The 22,990-nt window shown below is 34.5% G+C and overlaps 2 protein-coding genes across 2 annotated transcripts; both read left to right on the forward strand.

The window, feature by feature from the left end:
• Positions 1 to 1,321: 1,321 nt before the first annotated feature.
• Positions 1,322 to 7,372, forward strand: LOC127153345 (Fc receptor-like protein 5). Its single transcript, XM_051094380.1, has 12 exons — positions 1,322 to 1,352; positions 3,024 to 3,059; positions 3,377 to 3,646; positions 3,719 to 3,850; positions 4,022 to 4,192; positions 4,585 to 4,866; positions 5,178 to 5,420; positions 5,506 to 5,631; positions 5,906 to 6,007; positions 6,160 to 6,246; positions 6,584 to 6,643; positions 7,036 to 7,372. The coding sequence occupies exons 1-12, from the start codon at positions 1,322 to 1,324 to the stop codon at positions 7,074 to 7,076; spliced, it is 1,581 nt and encodes a 526-aa protein (XP_050950337.1). The 3' UTR covers positions 7,077 to 7,372.
• Positions 7,373 to 15,620: 8,248 nt separating this feature from the next.
• LOC127153344 (NLR family CARD domain-containing protein 3) lies at positions 15,621 to 22,719 on the forward strand. Its single transcript, XM_051094379.1, has 6 exons — positions 15,621 to 15,635; positions 19,166 to 19,323; positions 19,427 to 19,534; positions 19,831 to 19,891; positions 20,383 to 20,575; positions 20,759 to 22,719. The coding sequence occupies exons 2-6, from the start codon at positions 19,265 to 19,267 to the stop codon at positions 22,522 to 22,524; spliced, it is 2,187 nt and encodes a 728-aa protein (XP_050950336.1). The 5' UTR covers positions 15,621 to 15,635; positions 19,166 to 19,264; the 3' UTR covers positions 22,525 to 22,719.
• The last annotated feature ends 271 nt before the right edge of the window (positions 22,720 to 22,990 follow it).

The raw sequence follows: 22,990 nt of genomic DNA on the forward strand, positions 1-22,990 counted from the left end.
CAGCTTCATTGATTATAGGCAAACCTCAGCAAACACAGAATGTGCCCCTAAGGTTACTTTTTCCCCCCTTTTTTTTCTTTCATTTTAGGTTTTATTTTTTGCAACCATAAAATAACGTTCTTAGAATGTTGCAGTGTGGTTATTTTTTAAAAATCCTAAAAATAACATATACAGAGCAATCCATAATGGTTATTTTTAGGCTATTACTTTGCAACCATAAAATCACATTCCCAAAATGTTGCAGGGTGGTTATTTGTAATAACCTAAAAATAAGATAAAAGATAAAGATAAAAATGTTCCCTATTGGTTATTTTTAGGTTATTATTTTGCAGTCAAAGGTCAGCTATCAAAACCTTATGTTTTACTCTCTTCTTTGCATAAAGATATTGTATGGCTTCGGAAGACTTGGAATGCAACACGACTGTATTTTTATTTTGTCTGTTACATGTTTTATATCATTCAGAAGTGCACAAATGCATGCAAACCATTAAATTAGGGCAAACAAATGAAAGCTATGGAGGACCCTGCATGTCGAAAAAGTAATGCTAAAGGGTACCCTATGCATTAAAAAAATTATGCTAAAGGGGTACCCTGAGTGTCAAAATGCGACACCAAGGGGTCCTGACCAAGCGTCAGTATGTGACGAGTTGGAAGTGAGAATGTGTTGACTGGGGTCACAAGTGTGCTGGATAATTACTGACATACAGCAGGGTAAACATATCAGAGTAAAGAGGTTAGGGGTCGGGAATGTTAATGTTAAAATAACATTAACATTCCCGACTATATTATAATATAGTCTGCCTTGATCTTTGCCTGTGTTTTGAATTACTCTTTTGCCTTGTGCTGGATACAGTTGTTTGATGGTGTTGGATCCTGTCTGTGTTGACTACGAGCTGTTTTAATAAAAGCTCACATTGGATCTTCACTGTCACGCTCCAGTCCATTACACAATGTCAGACAGTGTCTTATAGAATAGAAACAGATAGATGTGGTTTGGTTTGTTCTATTTCAGCTCTACCACACCAACCAGTGAGGGAGAAGCAGCGGTTGTTCATTTTATTGTCATGCAAATACATAATTATAAACACAGCCAATATCACTATTACAGTAAAGTGCCATCAACATATTGTTTTATTTCTCTTGTTCATTGAACACAACAGAATACAACTTTAAATACAACAATAAATACTGTAACACATGAGGTACATTTGTATGTCTTTATTCTGTCATGATGTTCCTAAAGATCTGACCGCAGGTTTCAGGAAGTCTTGAGTCTTTAACACAGTCTGTGTCTTTAACCGTCTGTCATCATTCAGTCAGTATGGAGCTGAGTCAACTTCCTCTTGTGCTCCGTGAGTATTATTTCCTTTAAATGTATTACAGTGGAATTACTATTATATTATGTAAAAGATCAAGTGTTTTATTAGATTAGTTTGTCTTATGTTAGTCTAATGTTTAGTAGTCTGATTATCATCAGATTATTCAGGCTTGTGCTTTGACTGGTGCCGAGCCAGAGACAGCCCTGCTAACAATTTTTGGTTCTCAGAATGTTAGTTTTTGGTTCCCAGAACATTATTTGGTTTGCTTTTAGATAGTCAGGAAAGTTTTCATTAGTTTTGCTTTGTAGAATGTTATTTTAACATTAACATTCCCAACTATATTATAATGCTCCCCTAACCTCTTTACTCTGATATGTTTACCCTGCTGTATGTCAGTAATCATCCAGCACACTCGTGACCCCAGTCAAAACATTCTCACTTCCAACTTGTCCAACTTTAGCATCACTTTTTTCGACATGCAAGGTCCTCCATAGATTTCATTTGTTTGCCTTAATTTAATGGTTTGCATGCATTTTTGCACTTCTGAATGATATAAAACATGTAACAGACAAAATAAAAATACAGTCGTGTTGCATTCCAAGTCTTCCGAAGCCATACAATATCTTTATGCAAAGAAGAGAGTAAAACATAAGGTTTTGATAGCTGACCTTTGACTGCAAAATAATAACCTAAAAATAACCAATAGGGAACATTTTATATCTTATTTTTAGTTTATTACAAATAACCACCCTGCAACATTTTGGGAATGTGTAATTTTGTGAAGTAATAACCTAAAAATAACCATTATGGATTGCTCTGTATATGTTATTTTTAGGATTTTTAAAAAATAACCACCCTGCAACATTCTAAGAACGTTATTTTATGGTTGCAAAAAAATAAAACCTAAAATGAAAGAAAAAAAAGGGGGGGGGGGTAACCTTAGGGGCACATTCTGTGTTTGCTGAAGTTTGCCTATAATCAATGAAGCTGTCTACACTGTGAAATTAATCTCTTAATTACATCGTATGCACATCTGCGCTCTGTTGTTTATGATAATAAGGAATTTATAAGAGAGCAGAATTCAGTCAGAGAGCGCATTGAACAAAGCTCAAGAGAATCGTCTGTGACTTGTGAAATGCACAAAACATAAAAAGAAAATATGATGCAACATTTAAATTTAAAATGATATAAATTTAATGCTGCAATTGGAACTTTTCATTTCATTTTCACTTTATTTGCAACTGTTTGAGAAACAAACATTATAGGGTTGAAAACGCAAAAAAAAGTTTTGACAGATGACAAGGGAGCATGTACATGTTTTTTGAGAGAGCTTAAACTCGCACTAGATTCAAATAAATTAAATTGTTATTTGATAATGTAAATGTTCCTTACTTACTTTCTGTACAATAAAAGCATAATTAGTAACTCACAATGTTTTTTATTAAAACAAGGAAAAAATAAATAAAACCAACAGGTCTACATCCATTATACAGCACTGTCACATGAGTTTTTCTCTTTGTGTTTTCAGTGCTGATTTCAAACATCTACTCTGGATATACTGGACCAAATCTATAAAATAACAGTCAGATGTTTTCATGTTTATCTAGACACATCAGTCCCCCACACAATATCTTAATATTTGGTCATATTTATAATTATCAGCTCAAAGTTTACATTGTAATGAGTTTTTCCTCTGTCTTTTAGTGCTGATTACAAACATCTACTCTAGACATACTGAAGGTGAGTAAATTTGATCCATATATTTTCAGCACATATGATTTTATAGTAAATGTTACAAACCATCTGAGAGTTGAGCAATTACTAACACTTTATTATAATTATAAAAAAGTTCAATTATTCATGTGACGATTCTGACAATTCAAAATCAGAAGAGTCCAGAAGTTTTATAAGATATAAAACTTGTTGAAAAACTTTCACAATTTCATTATCCAAACAACACTTCAGTCTCATCTGATTTAGCATGTGTGTTTTACAGTCAAGTAATTGTGTTCATACAGTAAAAGCAGCACATTGTTTTGTGAATTTTCATTGTACAGAAAGACCAAAAGCCAAAGTGACCATTAAACCTGCTCAACATGTATTCAGTGGAGACACAGTCACTCTCAGATGTGACATATATGCTGAAGGAGTCACTGGATGGCGCTACAGCTGGTATAAAAAAGGTTCAATCGGTGTTTTCAGTGAACAACAGGAACACACATTCAGTCCTGTTAAAGAGGTTGACGCAGGTAAATACTCCTGTTATGGAGAAGAGACAGAAGGATCACGAACATCAAACAGTGATGAAGTTACACTCACAGTATCAGGTGAGTTTGATCAACTCTTTACATATACACAAACGTTTAACATGTTATTAATGAGTGATTTCTCAACTTCAGTTCCCAGAGCAGTTTTAAGTGTTTCTCCACAGACGTGGTTGACTGAAGGAGATTCAGTGACTCTGATCTGTGAGGTTAACGGCTCCTCTACAGACTGGACATTCAGCTGGTTCACTGAGACTTTCTCATCAGGTAAAACATGATGTGCTTCATGTCTGAATAAACTGGTTTTACAAAAATAAATAAATAAATAAAGATTAAAAATATTTAATTATTCTGAGCACTGATTATACCAATTTATAAGACACATGTAAAAATATCTGCTCATTTTTTGAGGTAACTGCACATTTTCACTTTATACAGACTACAGCAATCATTATATTCTGCTCTCAGACAGCAGCAGAGGAGCTGGAGGAAACTACACTGTCAGTTCTGCTGCTCTAAATCACACAGGAGTTTATGTGTGCAGAGCAGAGAGAGGAAAACCAGCCTATAACACACAGTACAGCAACACACAGTTAATATGGGTCACTGGTGAGTTCAAACTGAACCACAGAATGAGTGAAACACTCATGACATTTCCCTTGGTCTTTTTAGAATTTTAAGTGTTTTGAAATTGTATCCTGTCATAATATATGTCTACTTTTTAATGGTGTCAGGTGCAGTTACTGCATCTAGCAGGGCCTGAATAGACCAAACTAACCAGCAAAAACATGATTCTTGGGTTAGCTGCAAAAATGTAAACATTGCTTGCTGATGACATAATGACAAATATATCAAGGTGTAATTTTGTTTATTAAGTTTTAAATAGAAATGCTCAGTGATGACTTACAGATATTAGAGCTATAATGCAAACTGCAAACGTGTTATATCAATAAAACAGGCTTGACTTGATTTCCAAATTGTCTCTGTAATTGTCTTCTCAGGTGTTTCTCCTCCAGTGTCTCTGATCATCAGTCCCAGCAGAACTCAACACTTCACATCTGTCTCTTTCTCTCTGAGCTGTGAGGACCAGAGTGACTCTACTGGATGGAGAGTGAGAAAATACACAGACAAATGGGGGCTGGAAGATTGTTCATCATCAGAGTCGGGATCACAAACAGGATCTACATGTACAATCAGATCCACCATGATATGGGACACTGGAGTGTACTGGTGTGAGTCTGAATCTGGAGAGAAATATCATCCTGTTAACATCACTGTACACTGTGAGTCTGTGTTTCTGTGTTTATTAATTTCACAAAGCCCTCATTTTATGTTTAAATTATTAACAGTCAGATAGTGATCTCAATTCAAGCACCCATGGAGTGTTATTCCTAAATGACAATGAATCTGCTAGACTATTAAACCCCTTTGACTATTAAACCATTGCTAAACCTTCGACTTCTGTCACAAAAAAAGTATTATAAAATGTACTAGAATAATTAATGTTGTTGTTATTGTTGTTGTCTCCACATTGTTGATTCATTCTTACTATATTCTTACTCTTTGTCAGTTGATGTTTGCTCTGTTTCTGTAGTTGATGTGATTCTGGAGAGTCCTGTTCATCCTGTGACTGAAGGAGATACTCTGACTCTACACTGTTTATATCAACATACAACACCACCAAACCTCAGAGCTGATTTCTATAAAGATGAATCACTCATCCAGAGTCAAACTACAGAGATGATCATCTCTACTGTCTCAAAGTCACATGAGGGTTTCTACTACTGCAAACACCCAGAGAGAGGAGAGTCACCCAAGAGCTGGATCTCAGTCACAGGTGAGACTAGGAAACTATAAACACTATTGAAATGTTTCTGTATAATATACAGCACTAATATGACTGTAAAATGTGTTCATCTCAGCTTCCTCCAGAAGATCAGGATCTGATGGTCTCAATCCTGTGATAGTTGGAGTGTCTGCTGGACTGACTGTCACATTTTTGATCGTTGTCTTCTTGGTCCTGTTGTGGCGCTACAGAAACAACAAAGGTTCATCTTCTGCCAAATTAAAATTCAATGACACATTTGCAGACGTGTCGTCCTACAACAGCCTAAGCTGGTTATTTGATCTTAGCCAAACCTGACAATATTTGTATGTTAACTGATTCTAAAAGGTTTTTGGGTAGTTTTCTGCTGGGCAGGTACTATAAGTAATAGACTACTACAAATGATCCATTTATGTATGCATAAAGGAGATTAAAGTCAGTTATTATTTGATCCCTTATTTTCTGATTATTTTCATAAACAGTTTATGACATTCTAGGTGGAAGATCTCAGTCTCCCTCTAGTGTCAGTCAACAGCAGAACAGCAGTCAGACATCAGAGCAGAACCAGAGTGAAACAGGAAATAAAACACTCATGTCTGGTCAGTCTTTACCCAATAACTGTAAATATTTCATCATAAATACTTTCAGCTAACAAGACAGATCTCACACTAAATACATTTCACTGCAACATTTGCAGAGCAAGTTCAGTTAAAACAATTGTGTTATTTTTTTTCTCTGTTATTCATTGTAGACATTGTAAGTGGAGCTACTGACGTCACCTATGTTGAGATTGAACTCAAATCTACAGAGAAACAGAAGAAAAAGAAAGACATCAAGGGTAAAACTTTGTGCTTTTCTGGTTTTATGATAATGACAAGAATGTACAGCAGAGCTAAAGAGCTCTGGGGTAAAAAGGCACTTTGATTTTAATTTCTCCCACAACACTAAATAGCAACAAACACCATCAGTATTTTCTTAAACATGCCATAGTGAAATCAGCCTAAACACATAACAGTTATTGCATGCAAATTACAGTAAGTTGATTTTGAGGTCATTTGGTCAAACATATAATTGTTTTAAAATAAATTATTGTAAGCTGTAGAGATTTTCTGAATATAAAATGAATATTGGACACACAGTAAGCCCTAGTGATATTAACTGTTGGCATTTTTTAGGGAAAACCAGTGAAAGTTCAGACACTGTTTACTCTAAACTGAACCTGGTGACCCATCAAGGTGAGTGTCAAAATAAAAACATCAATCACAATTCACAAGGAGCTGCTGAAAACTGCATCTACAAGCATCGTTGAGCATCTAAAAATAAAATGAAATGTGCAATAATAAAAATGTGCATTTTAGCTTTTTTAAAACATCTAACACATTAAGAAGTGTCTTAAGTGTCAAATAAGGTTTCATTTCATGCATGAGAAAGATTTGTAATTTTGGTCAGTTTCCCTTTAACATTGCATATACCAACTTTCTAAAGCAGCTTTGCAGCATATGCATGCATTCTCTCTGTTTGCTTACAAGCACTAACACAAAGTGTTCATAGAAGCTCTGAACTAGCCATTCTGTGCACTGAAGCTCTAACATAAAGTGATGTGCTTAATTCATTTACACATTTTCAGCTGCTGGATCTAGTGATGTGACGTATGCTCAGATTGAATAAATGGCTGGAGGAGAAACTTTCAATCCCAGGATGCTGATGAGTTTAGGTTAAGAAGTCATCATCATCATCATCATCCTTTTTATTCCTTTCATGAAAATGCATTATTTGTACAAGGCACATACAATTCATTTAAATTTTCCTTTACATTTCCATGATCAGAAGGGCTGGAGAATTACCAGGATCACCAGTTCTGTATCATCTTTGTGATTCTGAAAACCTGATAGCAGTAGATTTATCAGTATGTCAGTGATTGTCTTTTAGCTCTGTTCTGTATTATTAAAAGTTACATAATTATGTGGGAGAGAAAGATTGCTGACTGTAAAGACTTTTTTTTTTCTTTCTTTTTTTTTTTTACTGTTGTGAAAGTTTTAGTTTCTCTTTTGTTCTTCTTGATCTTAAATGTATTTGTATTAGGGTTTTTATGGTTGAGTCACAGTTTCAGTTGAGCTTATTTTGGTTAATGTATAGACTGGTAAAAAAGATCCTTACACTGATTAACAGCATTTAGAGCTTTAGATGTTATGACTGTGAAGAGAGAAAATACACATCAAACCAAGTCAAAATGGAAGAAAGAACTGGTACTAATTCAGATAATAAACTTTGTCAAAATTTCTAATTGCCAATTCTGGCATCGTGGACCACGTGTCACACGTCCTGCTGCTCAGTAGACAATGCAACACAATGCATTTACAAAGTGTAGACAGTGAATAGTCAACATCAAACATTAGACTCACTTTGCAAAGCCAAACAGACTGTCTGAACTGTATAAATGAGGCAAAGGCCCTGAGTCATGATATGGTGGGTTGCGGTGAAACCCATAGTCAGAATTTCCCGTTCTTGGGTTAACACAGATGTCGTGTCCAATGCAAAATATCCCCCCCTGTATCTGATAAACTTAGCACAAGTGCTACCCGTGTCAATTCTATAAAAACTATTCCATCCTCAGGAGTCCAGTCATTGAGCCCTGAATCTAACAAATTGAAGAAAACTGTTCAACACTTCATTTCCTCTGCATAAAACTAAGCCTTTAGTTACACAAATTGCATCCAAATCAGCTTCAGAAGAAGCTCTTTAAATATATTATCATTATAAAAAAAAATAATAATAATTAATTAATTAATTAAATGACATTAGATGCATGTATGTTACCATGTGTTTGAACTGTGGAAACATTTTTTTTTTCTACATTTGTGACACTTGGAAGGTAAAAAGCATCATCACAACCTGAATACACAGACATGTAAGTGTCATCTACAAAGGTATGAAGGTTGAGCATCTTTTGTGCAAAACAATCTTAAAACTGCACCAGCCACAATGACCCACAGCTCTGTTTCCAGAGGAACATCATACACAACGCATATTACCAAAGCTAGCTAAAGTCACACAGAGACAACAAACACTTAGAGGTGTGATTTCCTGTTTGTCAAATGACCAGTCAGTGGTAGACTTTACTGATGAGAAAAGATCTTTATGTAAGAGATGTATTATGAAGGCATTTAACATCTTTGTTATTTATTATATATATATACATTTATATTATACAAGATGCTAGTAGAAATTAGCATGAAATATAAAATAAAAATATTAAAGAAAACACAACTTTTATCCCTCTGGTGTGTTTATATTTAGTTCATCTGTGAAAAAGCACAGGTTCTGTTGACTTTGTCCAAACTCTTCACACACTTCGGGAAAAAAATCCACCTCTGTTTACTGAAAGACAAAAAGAAACCATTATTTAGACTTTTTGTTTCATGTAAAATGCAAAATGTGGGAAAATTTCGCTGTACCTGTAGTTGACTCAGCTCACCTTCTTCTAGAGCCAACTCCACAACTTGAGATTTTGAGCTTTCTCCAGAACAACATACTGAGGATGATCACCATATTAACATTTTTACAGATGGAGCCACAGTATTGTATGTTTAATTCTAACAGAGTAAAAAGGTAGAAATAATTAACTGAAAATGAGTTGATGTATATAACAAAACAAATGTAATTTCCCACTATGTCTATAAGTAGTAAATTTCCCCCAAACTTATTAAATGTCATCTGTCACATTCAATAAATATTCTTATAAATATTCTTACAATGTTTCAATTAATTCAGTTAAAATAATAAGAAGCTGTTATTACCATTCAAATGAAATCAGTATTAACAAACTCCATCTTTCCACTGCACAGAAAACAGAAGCTGCATCTAAAGTGGTATTCGATGGATTTGCACAGACTGTTTCATGAAGCTAAGGTGCCATAAATGCATTTACACTGCAAAATTGTGACGCATAAATAATTTTACAAGATTAATGTTTTAAATATTTTTTAAACATACAGATAAAAATGTTGGGGAAAATGCAATGATACTTTAAAAAATGAAGCTAAACCACCAGTGGGTGGCGGCAAATGACTGTTTGAATGAGTGCGTCACAGATTCGTTCAAACAGCCGATTCATTCAAAATGAGGCAAGTGACTGGTGCCCTGTCCTCTCTTGCGATCTTGGCCACTTGAGAGTACATGCAAGTGACAGGAAGTAAGTGCACAGGACTGTCTCGTGTCATAAAATCGCCAAAGAGGAGTGCCCTTAACATCATATAAGTGGTTAAGTGCAAATGTAACCTGTATCACAGCACAAGTGCAATACTCACTCTCATCCAGTGGCAGATGGAAATGAGGGTGAAGAGGGTGAACTTCCTCCAGATCTGGACCAGCTAACAGAAGACTAAACTCGCTCAAGAGACAGGCTCAACAACAGAAAGGAAACACAACAGCACTAGATGTGTTAGGAATAGCATGGATTGCGGAAGTGGGGGCCACCCAGGCCTGGGTCCAGGTAACTTTTGAGGTCTGGTACAAATTATGACATAGGCTATAGACTCATATGGTTTATTCATTAAAAGTTCACGATCTCGATTCAAACACACGCAATCTTATTGCTATATGATGATGATTTTGCCATGTCTATAAAACCTTTGAAATCGCAATCACATCAGAATATTTAAACCTGCTTTCGCACAACCGCTGATCCAGAGAGAGCTCTGGTCATGTAAGTTAAGCTTTATGTTTGAACAAGCTTCACGAGCAGGATACACGGTATAGGCTACATTTCTGTGTTGCAGACATTAATAAATAAAGTATTGCGAAAGAAAAATGTTTGGAGCATTTTTGTTCATTAAATATAGGCTAGTTTTTGTTTTTTAAAGTAACGACCCAGCGGAAGACCGATCTGACACATTAATCATACATCAATTTTGCCTTCTCAAATCATCATGACTTGGCTAAAATAAAACCTACAGATATAGGCCTAAAAGAGTTCAAGTATAAAACAATGTTAGTTTCAACGTTAAACTTAGATAAATTTGCGCTATTAGATGCCAACCCGTTCTCATCAATCTGTGTATAAATAACACGACTTCACACTTTCCAGTTGCCTGTAATACATACGCCAAAGTCTAATTTCGCGTGCATATTATACGCCAATCCTTCCAATTAACTTCTGTGGAGAGCAGATGCGTACAAACACCACACAGCATCTTCTACAGCAGTGACGTCAACAGCAAGGCTCGGTTTGCCCCGTTCACCTGATGCGTGTACACCTTCAAACAGGTAAGTAAGGGCAATAATCTTTTCTTGTGTAATGAGATCATTATTTTAATTATTTTGTTGCTTCTGCATCTGGTTACATGGGGTCATGTGTTAAAAAGGAAGCGTGTGCGTTCAAATTACTTAGAACAGTGGGCTGCTGTGTTAGCACAGCTGCTAACATTAGCCTTACATTGACATTAGCCTAAGCTAACTTCTAACTGTTGCAGTTTTGAAATAGATAAATAAATAAAACCGTTTTAATCATGTGCAATCAACCAACCAGTATCACGTGATAAGCGTGATCATGTAAAAGTCTGCACATTTACCATATTTTTTACCATAGTAACTGTAGCTTGACCATATTATGTGTAGCCAATGCACAGTAATCACAACGCTTACCATGGTTTTACCTCAGTAACCATAGTTTTACTGTTGTATTTGTAGGGAAAGCACAGTATCCACAACACTTACCATAGTTTTACCTCAGTATCTGTAGTTTTACTGTGGTATTTGTAGGTAAAGCACAATAACCACAACACTTACCATTATTTTACCTCAGTATCTGTAGTTTTACTGTGGTATTTGTAGGTAAAGCACAATAACCACAACACTTACCATGGTTTTACTACTGTATGCATAGTTTTACTGTGGTATTTGTAGTCAAAGCACAATAACCGCAACACTTACTATGGTTTTACATCAGTAATCATAGTTTTATTGTGGTATTTGTAATTAAAGCACAATAACCACAACACTTACTATGGTTTTACCTCAGTAATCATAGTTTTAGTGTGGTATTTGTAATTAAAGCACAATAACCACAACACTTACTATGGTTTTACCTCAGTAATCATAGTTTTATTGTGGTATTTGTAATTAAAGCACAATAACCACAACACTTACTATGGTTTTACCTCAGTAATCATAGTTTTATTGTGGTATTTGTAATTAAAGCACAATAACCACAACACTTACTATGGTTTTACCTCAGTAATCATAGTTTTATTGTGGTATTTGTAATTAAAGCACAATAACCACAACACTTACTATGGTTTTACCTCACTAATCATAGTTTTATTGTGGTATTTGTAATTAAAGCACAATAACCACAACACTTACCATGGTTTTACTACTGTATGCATAGTTTTACTGTGGTATTTGTAGTTAAAGCACAATAACCACAATGCTTACCATGGTTTTACCTTAGTAACCATAGTTTTATTGTGGTATTTGTAATTAAAGCACAATAACCACAACACTTACTATGGTTTTACCTCAGTAATCATAGTTTTATTGTGGTATTTGTAATTAAAGCACAATAACCACAATACTTACTATGGTTTTACATCAGTAATCATAGTTTTATTGTGGTATTTGTAATTAAAGCACAATAACCACAACACTTACCATGGTTTTACCTTAGTAATCATAGTTTTATTGTGGTATTTGTAATTAAAGCACAATAACCACAACACTTACTATGGTTTTACCTCAGTAATCATAGTTTTATTGTGGTATTTGTAATTAAAGCACAATAACCACAACACTTACTATGGTTTTACCTCAGTAATCATAGTTTTATTGTGGTATTTGTAATTAAAGCACAATAACCACAACACTTACTATGGTTTTACCTCAGTAATCATAGTTTTATTGTGGTATTTGTAATTAAAGCACAATAACCACAACACTTACCATGGTTTTACTACTGTATGCATAGTTTTACTGTGGTATTTGTAGTTAAAGCATAATAACCACAATGCTTACCATGGTTTTACCTTAGTAACCATAGTTTTACTGTGGTATTTGTAGTCAAAGCACAATAACCACAACACTTACTATGGTTTTACCTCAGTAATCATAGTTTTATTGTGGTATTTGTAATTAAAGCACAATAACCACAACACTTACTATGGTTTTACCTCAGTAATCATAGTTTTATTGTGGTATTTGTAATTAAAGCACAATAACCACAACACTTACTATGGTTTTACATCAGTAATCATAGTTTTATTGTGGTATTTGTAATTAAAGCACAATAACCACAACACTTACCATGGTTTTACTACTGTATGCATAGTTTTACTGTGGTATTTGTAGTTAAAGCATAATAACCACAATGCTTACCATGGTTTTACCTTAGTAACCATAGTTTTACTGTGGTATTTGTAGTCAAAGCACAATAACCACAACACTTACTATGGTTTTACCTCAGTAATCATAGTTTTATTGTGGTATTTGTAATTAAAGCACAATAACCACAACACTTACCATGGTTTTACCTTAGTAATCATAGTTTTATTGTGGTATTTGTAATTAAAGCACAATAACAACAACACTTACTATGGTTTTACCTCAGTAATCATAGTTTTATTGTGGTATTTGTAATTAAAGCACAATAACCACAACACTTACCATGGTTTTACCTCAGTAATCATAGTTTTATTGTGGTATTTGTAATTAAAGCACAATAACCACAATGCTTACCATGGTTTTACCTTAGTAACCATAGTTTTACTGTGGTATTTGTAGTCAAAGCACAATAACCACAACACTTACTATGGTTTTACCTCAGTAATCATAGTTTTATTGTGGTATTTGTAATTAAAGCACAATAACCACAATACTTACCATGGTTTTACCATAGTAAATGTAGTTTTGCCAGTAACTGTGATTTTGCGGTATACTATTTGTAAAGCACAGTATAACTACAATGCTTGCCACACCTTTAATACTTTTATTCCATTTGGCAAAAATTATAAACATACAAATAAATAATAAATAGGATTCAATTTCAATTTAAAAATGCCATGTGGTGTAGCCATCAAGCAAAAAACGAGAAATCAATAACATTCTCCCTAAATCTGGAATGTATGTGAGTATTGAAATATAATAATTTATCTTGGAAGATATAAATATAGAATAGAATAGAAGGACTAAAATAGAATAGAAAGAATTTATAAATATATTTTTAAAAATAAAAAGTTAATATTTATTAATAAATGTTAGTAAATAGTTTTTAGTATTAACTAATATTAGTAAACATACTAAATGTCTAACCACTGTGTCTGTACTATGGGAGAAATGAATCTTTTCAAAACTTCGAATCAATTGAACCAATTGCTTCACAAAATGATTCACAGTTTTGAACCACTTAAAGAATCACATGCTGGCGCCGCCTGCTGGCCAAAATTGTGTAAATTCAACAAAAACTTATGCCAAAACGTGCCAAAAAACTGCTTGATGCAAATATTTTCTTGAAAGTATAATACATTAAATGCAATTAAAATAATAAAATACCATTAAATATGAAGTGTCTCTATAATGTATTTTTAAATAATTATTATTAATTTTCAAATTACTAATAAATTATTAATAATAATAATAAATTATTTTTTAAGGGCTTGTTTTGTTCGTTTTATGGAGAGCTTGTCTAAGCAAGGCAGTAGGAGATTACTACTTATTAACTACTACTCATCCTTTGAATTACACAAATGTCTTGTTAAAAATGTCTACAAATTGATAAAACTGATTCGAGATTAGGTAAAAACCATAGGGACTGGTTCAATGAACTTGCATTATTCACAGAGATCACCCCCAATGGCATTTGACGTTTGCCGTTTGATATGCACTCCAAACCACTTTTTCTAAACAAATGATTTACAAAGGTTTTAAAGCTTCATGAAGCAGTGTTTTAAAAGCAGCCATCACTAATATGTACTATGCTTAACAAAGTCAGATGATGACAACAGACAGTCAATGCTTTGTGTGCAGTTGATTAGATGTGTGGATGTAGAGCCTGTCAATCAATATTAGAGTGCCACCCTGAATTACACAAGGACATTAGACAATACAGGAGGATTGTATGAAAGTACAATAAAACAGTGTTTTTCTCACATGAGGGAAATTAACATTTATGGATATAACCACAAGAAGGTGGTTATATCCACGGGTGCTGCGGATATTGCATGGGTTGTGTAATAAAAAAATGCATTGGGTGGGTCACAGGTGGATGAGATCAATCAATAATAATGCAAATATTAACTACATTTTCTAAAATATGAACCTGTTTTAAATACTTTTTCATCAGGCAGACGATTTCATTTGTGTGTGTGTTCAGGGGAAAACTTAGGAAATGTAGCCAAGTTTGTACTGCTCAGATTAAGGAAACTAAAAAAAAAATTGCCCAAATTTGTTCCGAAGGATGTTTGAGGGTTAACTTAAACACAAGCAAAATAACATCACTTTGAAACAGGTAAATAGCAATAGCATTATCCAAAACAATCTATACATTAATTTGTACATCCGGAAAGTATTCAAAGTGCTTCACTTTTTCCACATTTTGTTATATTAAGGCCTAATTCCAAAATGGATTAAATTCATTAATTTCCTCCAAATTCAACAAAACCCCATAATGACAACGTGAAAGGAGTTTGTATGAAATCTTTGCAAATTTATTAAAAATGGGAAAAACAACAATATCATTATTTTCCTGGATTTTGCCAGATCTGCAGTACACAGCTGAAGTGAGACTGTTTCAAGTATGTAATGTAAGAAAATGTTTCACACAAAGAAGGTGAGCTTCACACCTCTGTACCCTGGTAAACTGAGAACTGAAGCAAAGGATGGTCAAAAAACTTTCTCGTGCCCATGACAGGCTATGGATTTTATTGAACAAATGGATAGGTATATGTGAGGTATGTTTACATATTTATATGTATGAGCATGTATGTATATTTAATTTTTTATTGTTTTATGCCCCAACTAATTTCATGAAATGAGGGAAATTCATAAGACGTTTACTATAGCAGAACTATTGCAGACCACCTCCTGAATGAGTCTTGTACCACTGGATCACAAGTGGGGTGTGAGCAGAGAAGAGCCTTTGCATATTTATTGCTTTACTGCATGAAGTCTGATACTGCGAGGTCCAGAGTCCATCTTACAAGGAAATAAAACCAGCCTTACAGACACCATTTTCAGGTAAGCAAAATAATGTTAGCAAGTATAAAACAAATACATTTCTAAGCTTTGGGTTTGAACAAATAAGGAATTCAAAATGTAAAAGATGATGTCTCTCAAAATCATGTTAGTTAACTGATTTTATCATTACAGAGAATTTGAGGTGTGCTCCAAACACTTTATCCAGGACTGTATAGTCACTGAATATGATTTTGATTACTTTGTCTTGTGAACAAAAGACCAAAAATCCTTTTTATCCACGCAGTGCTCAGTGTCAAAATTCATATTATTTCTTGAGTTATGACAGTGTGAACACAAGATGACCTTTGTATTTCACAAAACCTCCTAAGAAAACTGCTTGGCTTTATTCATCAGTACATGCTGTACACGCTGATCAATAAAGTCATACAATTTTCTTAGGTTTTTTGTAGTGTGAATATCATTTTATGTTCACATGGTCATAACTCAGGACATCTTAAAACATGGCCTTATCCACAAAGTATTAAAAGTCATGAATACTAGGGCAATAAGATGACCGGTAAGAGAGTTACAGTCTGTGTTGTGGTACAAATGTGTGAAATACCTGCTAATTATGTTGCTTTTCCTATTTATATTGGGCACCTTTGGCATTTAAATCGGCTTATTCTGACTGCTGACACTGAAAATGATGCCTGTGTTTTTGCTAGGGTAGGCTATCGGTTAATTTGTTGATTGCCGTTTTGACATTGTCTGCTTGCATATTTTAATCATATGGTGATTCTCTTCAATGTATTTACACTGATTTGATCCATTTACCTGGGAAATGTATCTATATTTATACTATTTTGTTGTCATTATTTTGTTTAAAGGAGTTAAAACTGGTCGTGATCAACCTTGATTGACATGGCAATATTCTGTCACATTATTTTGACAGTTTAATTTTGGGTGTTTTTTTGGTGGAGTCAGCAGGTCTTTGTGAGCTTTTGGCCTGGAAATAGACCATCCAATCCATACTCTCTACACTGCACGAGGCGCAACTACTTTTGCAGCGCGACAACAAGCAGAGCAGACATGGCATGAGACATGGCCTTTTAAAGAACAATCGTGGTGACAAATAGGGTAAAATAACATGAATATTATCAAATATGGGCCCAAATGACCTTCTAGGTAGCAGCCTCAACATAACTGAAGCATGTAATGGGAATTTGTGAGTGGACAATGTAAATAAAAGATGCGCATTTACTTTGGATGCTGTTAAGTAACTTAAGTGTTGTTAAGTCTGATTCATATGAAATACTGTTTGTGTGATCAAGTGTTTTAATCAGTAAATATATCTTACATTTATATGCATTTATATGCAACACACCTGCACCAAATTTTCATCCCCAAACAATGGCAACTTTGTAATACTTTTAATAAACCTCCATCCGTCCCTCGGGTCATTTTGACCCAAAACTGATTTTAAAAGATTTTTTTTAAAACTCGAGTATTACTTTTGTCGCACTTGAGCCGGGAATACACACACACAAAAAAGAAAAATAAATGAATAAAAATTTGAGTGGATTCGAGGAGTTTAAGTGGGTGTAATAAAAAGATTAATTTTGACTTGCCACCAGAAAATAATAGAATTTACGAAAAAACTGCAAGTTTTTTAAATTTAATTTTGTCACACTTGAGCATGGAACACATACACAACAAAACTGAGTTTATTTGAGGATTTTATGTGGGTGTAATAAAAACAATAAAAAAGTAACAATAGTGTCCCTCGCAGGTCATTTTGACCCGGCCATAGGAATGAATGGAATTTCTGAAAAAAATAAAATAAGATTTTATAAAATAAAAAATGAAATAAAAAAGTAGAAGTACATTATAACATGTATAATGTTTCTGTGGGGGATTTTTTTTTTTTTTTTTTTTTTTGGCACAGTTAAATTTGAGTGATGGGGTGGAGACCAATGTGTTTATATCATATTTAGATTTATACTTAAAAATAAATAAATAAATGTATTTATAAATTTATATTTACATTTATATATTTATCTGTTATATTTATTACATATTTATGAAAATGTATGTATATGCATATGTTTGGATGAAAATTCAGCATCAGTTTTCTTTTTCTTTTTTTTTTCTTTTTTTTTTTAATGTTTTGATATATATCTGAAAGCCTCGAGATGCATCTGAAAGCTAAATGAAGCCTCAAGTAGGTTTAATTGTAGTTTTGATTGTTTCACTTGTTTGCCACACTAAAGAATCCCCATATGATTCTATAGGCCCCTCTAGTGGCTGTAACCATAAAATGCAATATAATGTCATGTCATTTTTCCCCACCAGATGCCATCTGAGACACTCAGTGACCCAGTTCCTGATGAATTATGAAGTGTACAGTATTAATGGACTATTAATGGTTTTTTGGTGAATAGATGTACACAAATATGCCCATTTTCATAAAAAAAAAAAAAAAAAACTTCGGAATTTAAGGTAAATAAAATAAAAATCACCAAATAATAATAATACTAATAATAAATCCTACATAAATAATGATAATAAAAAATGAATAAAATAAAAATATACAAATGGATCAAAACCAGCTTTCTGGACCAAAACAAAAAATAAATAATTACGATTTTACCCTTTGGGTTAAAATGACCCTCAGGGACACTTTTGTAATAAAGTTGGGAGGGACGGATGATGGTTGACAATATTATTTATAATGTTTTATGCATCATTAGATCCACATAACGTCACCTATAAATCATTTAACACTGGAACCGTCACAGAGTAAAATTTAGGCATGGCTGTTTTTTCAAATGTAGTCAACAATATATTTTCAATAAAACATCCAAGTCTCTCAGTCATTGACTTTTACTAAAATTGTGTTATTTACAATCTCCTTTTGTTAAAAAAGTAATTATTATAAAAAGTAATTATTAAATTAATTATTAAAACTTAATTATAATATAATTATAATAAAATGTAATACTGTGGCTTGGCTTAATACACAGTCAAATGGTCTAACAAAATCCAATTTTAAACATCTTTTACCATACCAATTTTTATGACCCTTGTGTATCCTATTTGAGCCAAAGGAAATGAATAAAGTTATTTCAGGACCGCCCTCAATGTGATACAAGAATGTGATAGCGAATGGTCAGCGGAGTGAGGCTTGTTATCTGATTGGCTTTAGTAGACGGTGGGTGGAGTCCACACATTTGTAGATTGTCAACATCTTAATGCTAGAAATGTTTCAAAATGCACAAATGCACAGCAACCAATCCACAAATGCATGCAGCGATCTACAAATGCACAAATGAATGGCAGGCAAAGTTGTGTTTGTGATATAAAAAGATATTTGTGTATAGGTTTTATTATTATTATTATTATTTGCAAATCTTTTTTTGTGAATTAAATTCATATTTGTGAAACTCTTAAGATTTATTTATGGATCTCATTCTATTTATTGGTCAGTATGTTTAATATTTGTTCATCTCTTTACATTTGTTTGTGGATTATAATCTGTATATTATGCAACAACTCTACCCCCATACAATAATGACACGTTTTTTCCCTAGTGTGCAGGCCATTACTGTGGACTGACCTTTGAGACAGAGGTGAGATGATAAACCACTCACTTTGTGGATCAGCATCAGCATCTGCTCTTATCTTAAACCATGGCATCCAGAATAAATCTCTCAGAAGAATATGAAACACAGATGAAGTCAGTTAAGAGGTTAGAAAACTTTAAGTTTTAGAGAGGTTTAAACAGAAACAGTAACTATGGTTCACTCAGAGCAGAGTGAGATTATCAAACACTGCTTGCTATTGTATTTCAGTCTGTTTGAGAATGAATCTCCTGAACCCAGCTGTGTGTCCATGAAGAGTGATGCATCAATGGATCCTCCAATTGAATTCAGTTTGGGAGACACATCTGCTGATCTAAGGTGTTGTTTAGTTTATAGTAGAAAAATTATATATATATGAAGAGTTCGGATGCAAAACCAGCTAAAAGCCATCTTGGTCAAAAATGAGATAATGATACTGAGTGAATGCTCCTGATACATACTTACTTCAAACTCGCTAAAAGTAGCCAGAAGGAAATGCTCATTTTAAAGAAATACATCAGATGGATTTAGCTGGTTTTGCATCTGAACTCTTCATATATATATATATATATATAAATATATATATTTAATAATGTTTATCAAATACATTTATACACAATGTACATTTAATTTAGTCAAAAACAGGAGGGAACAGAATCACATAAAGTAAAGAAGAACTTGGACTCTATTTTCAAGGTTGGTGTATGGTGTGTGTATGTACATGTGTGATTGTGATTGGGTGTCCCAACACAATATTCCTCTTAGCAGAAATATTAAGGAATTAAGAAATCTGTAAGTTTTTTGTAAGTTTGAAGTTTATATCATCATACTTACCCTTATCTTCAAATTCACTTTCCCACTCGCCTAATACATATAAGTAATAAAGCAATAAATAAATCACAACAAAGCAGATCAATGACCACTACAGTAGAGAAGCTAAATATATTTAATCTGACTACTGCACAAAGATGAACATCAATCTAGCAAACAGCCAATCCAGTCAAACTCCCTCTTTTATCTTTAGCACCTCTTTAGACACTGATATCTGATGATTCAGTGGAAGTTATTAGCATGTGTGATGTATTTCAGTGATGTCTATTAGTCTTCATTCTATGCAATAAACTACAATTAAACTTGGTCTGTGATTAAATGAAAGCTCTTTGTTTGAATATTCACTATGATTTCAGGAGCTTGAGCATAAAATCATTTCTGAGTTAAAAAGTTTTAAGAGACTACTGAGTCCAGATTACCCAGAGTGCTCTGAAAGAGACCATCATGTTGATGAGGGTCATAACAGAATCAGAGAGGGGCTCCTGAAGATCACACTGATCATCCTGAGGAAGATGAACCAGACAGACCTCGCTAACACACTACAGACCAGTAAGAGCTCTGGATCAGCAGATTATAGCCTGTGTTTTTATTATGAACCTTCTGTCTTAAATCACTAATGTTCCTGATTCTCATAACACATTCTAATATTTATCAAACCTATAAATAATTTTCTTAGATAATAATTTCTTAGATATTGTCCTGCCAATAACAACAATTATTTCCTTTGCTCAGAACTGATGCCTGTGTATCAACAAAAGCTCAAATCCAGACTACAGGACAAATATCAGAGAGTCAGTGAAGGAATGTCCAATCATGGAGACTCAACACGTCTGAATGAGATCTACACAGAGCTCTACATCACAGAGGGAGGGAGTGGAGAGATCAATAATGAACATGAGGTGAGACAGATTGAGACAGTGTCCAGGAGACCAGAGACACAGGAAACACCAATCAACTGCAATGACATATTTAAACCCTCACCTGGACAAGACAAACCCATCAGGACTGTGCTGACTAAAGGAGTCGCTGGAATTGGAAAAACAGTCTCTGTGCAGAAGTTCATCCTGGACTGGGCTGAAGGAAAAGCCAATCAAGATGTTCATTTCATATTTCCACTTCCTTTCAGGGAGCTGAATTTGATACAGAAAAATCTCAGTCTTGTGGATCTTCTAAATCACCTTCACACAGAAACCAAAGAATTTAAGTCAGCAGATTATGATGATTACAAAGTCATGTTCATATTTGATGGTCTGGATGAGTGTCGACTACGTCTAGATTTCCAAAACAATCCGAGTTTGTCTGATGTAACAGAATCAGCCTCAGTGGATGTGCTGCTGACCAACCTCATCAAGGGGAATCTACTTCCTTCTGCTCTCCTCTGGATCACCTCTCGACCAGCAGCAGCCAATCAGATCCCTCCTGAGTGTGTCGACCAGGTCACAGAGGTACGAGGATTCAACGACCCTCAGAAGGACGAATATTTCAGGAAGAGAATAAACGATCAGAGTCTGGCTGATAGAATCGTCACACACATCCGATCATCAAGAAGTCTGTTCATCATGTGTCACATACCAGTCTTCTGCTGGATTTCAGCCACTGTTCTAGAGAGGATGATGGGTAAAGCAGAGAGTGCAGAGATTCCCAAGACTCTCACACAAATGTTCACACACTTCCTGATCTTACAGACCAAACTGAAGACACAGAAGTATGATGGGAAATATGAAATCGATCCTGATCAGGCTAGAAAGACTATTCTGTCTCTAGGAAAACTGGCTTTTGAACAGCTGGAAAAAGGGAACCTGATCTTCTATGAGGAGGACCTGAAAGAGAGCAGCATTGATGTCAGAGAAGTGTCAGTGTACTCAGGAGTTTGTACCCAGATCTTCAGACAGGAGTTTGGACTGCAGCTGGGGAAGGTGTACAGCTTTGTTCATCTGAGTATTCAGGAGTTTCTTGCTGCTTTATTCAAGCTGCTGTCCATTTCTGAACAAAACACAGGACTGATGAATGTGTTCAGGTCACCAATGACCAGTTTACTGAAGGGAGAAGTGGACAAGGCCTTACAGAGTGAGAACGGACACTGGGATCTTTTCCTCCGGTTTCTTCTCGGTCTCTCACTAGAGTCTAATCAGACTCTCTTACAAGGCCTCCTGAGAAAGACAGTAAGCAGCTCTGATATCAATCAGGAAACAGCTGAATACATTAAACAGAAGATCAGGGAGAATCGCTCTCCAGAGAAATCCATCAACCTGTTCCACTGTCTGAATGAACTGAATGATTGTTCACTAGAGCAGGAAGTCCAAACATACCTGAGCAGATCAAATTACTATTGTCTCTCTGAAGTCAAACTGTCTGCTGCTCAGTGGTCGGCTCTGGTGTTTGTGCTGTTGAACTCAGAAAAAGAGCTGGATGAGTTTATACTCAGTAAATATGATCCATCAGAAGAATGTCTCCTGAGGCTGCTGCCAGTGATCAAAGCATCTAGAAAGGCTGAGTGAGTATTTTACAGTGTCTTTGTTTTATTGACTTTATTGTATACAGTAGGCCTTTGTTTCTCTACCATGTTTCTGTATATTTTGAGGTGTTTCTTATGTGACACACTGAGCTAACATCATAGAGTGCTCTACTAATGACCTGATGAGCTGAATCAAGTGTGTTTGATAAGAGAGATTCATCCAAAATGTGTAAAGTTGAGGTGCCTTCAGTAACATGGTTGCGACTCTCTGATACTACAAAATTGGATTGGGATCATTCTAATAATACATATGTATAATTTAATTTCATTAAATTAAAATAGTAGACAAAATGCATCTTAGTAAAACTGCAAAACAGTAAAAAGAGTTTTAGTTAATGGCACTCGAGGAACAGATGCATGTTGTGATGCTGTGCCACGACTCGCTTCAGGAGGAGGGAAAAGGGAACGTGAGTCAGTGAAAAATATAAAACAAAAAAAAACATGGCTCA

This window comes from Labeo rohita, chromosome 22 (assembly GCF_022985175.1).
Source record: "Labeo rohita strain BAU-BD-2019 chromosome 22, IGBB_LRoh.1.0, whole genome shotgun sequence".
NCBI lineage: Eukaryota > Metazoa > Chordata > Actinopteri > Cypriniformes > Cyprinidae > Labeo > Labeo rohita.

Excerpts from the sequence above, each read along its gene's own strand:
- LOC127153344 (XM_051094379.1), top strand. The coding sequence starts at position 19,265 with ATGGCATCCAGAATAAATCTCTCAGAAGAATATGAAACACAGATGAAG. Across the intron at positions 19,324-19,426 it reads CAGATGAAGTCAGTTAAGAG|TCTGTTTGAGAATGAATCTC; the intron begins GTTAGAAAACTT and ends ATTGTATTTCAG. Across the intron at positions 19,892-20,382 it reads ACTTGGACTCTATTTTCAAG|GAGCTTGAGCATAAAATCAT; the intron begins GTTGGTGTATGG and ends CTATGATTTCAG.
- LOC127153345 (XM_051094380.1), top strand. The coding sequence starts at position 1,322 with ATGGAGCTGAGTCAACTTCCTCTTGTGCTCC. Across the intron at positions 4,867-5,177 it reads TGTTAACATCACTGTACACT|TTGATGTGATTCTGGAGAGT; the intron begins GTGAGTCTGTGT and ends CTGTTTCTGTAG. Across the intron at positions 6,644-7,035 it reads GAACCTGGTGACCCATCAAG|CTGCTGGATCTAGTGATGTG; the intron begins GTGAGTGTCAAA and ends ACACATTTTCAG.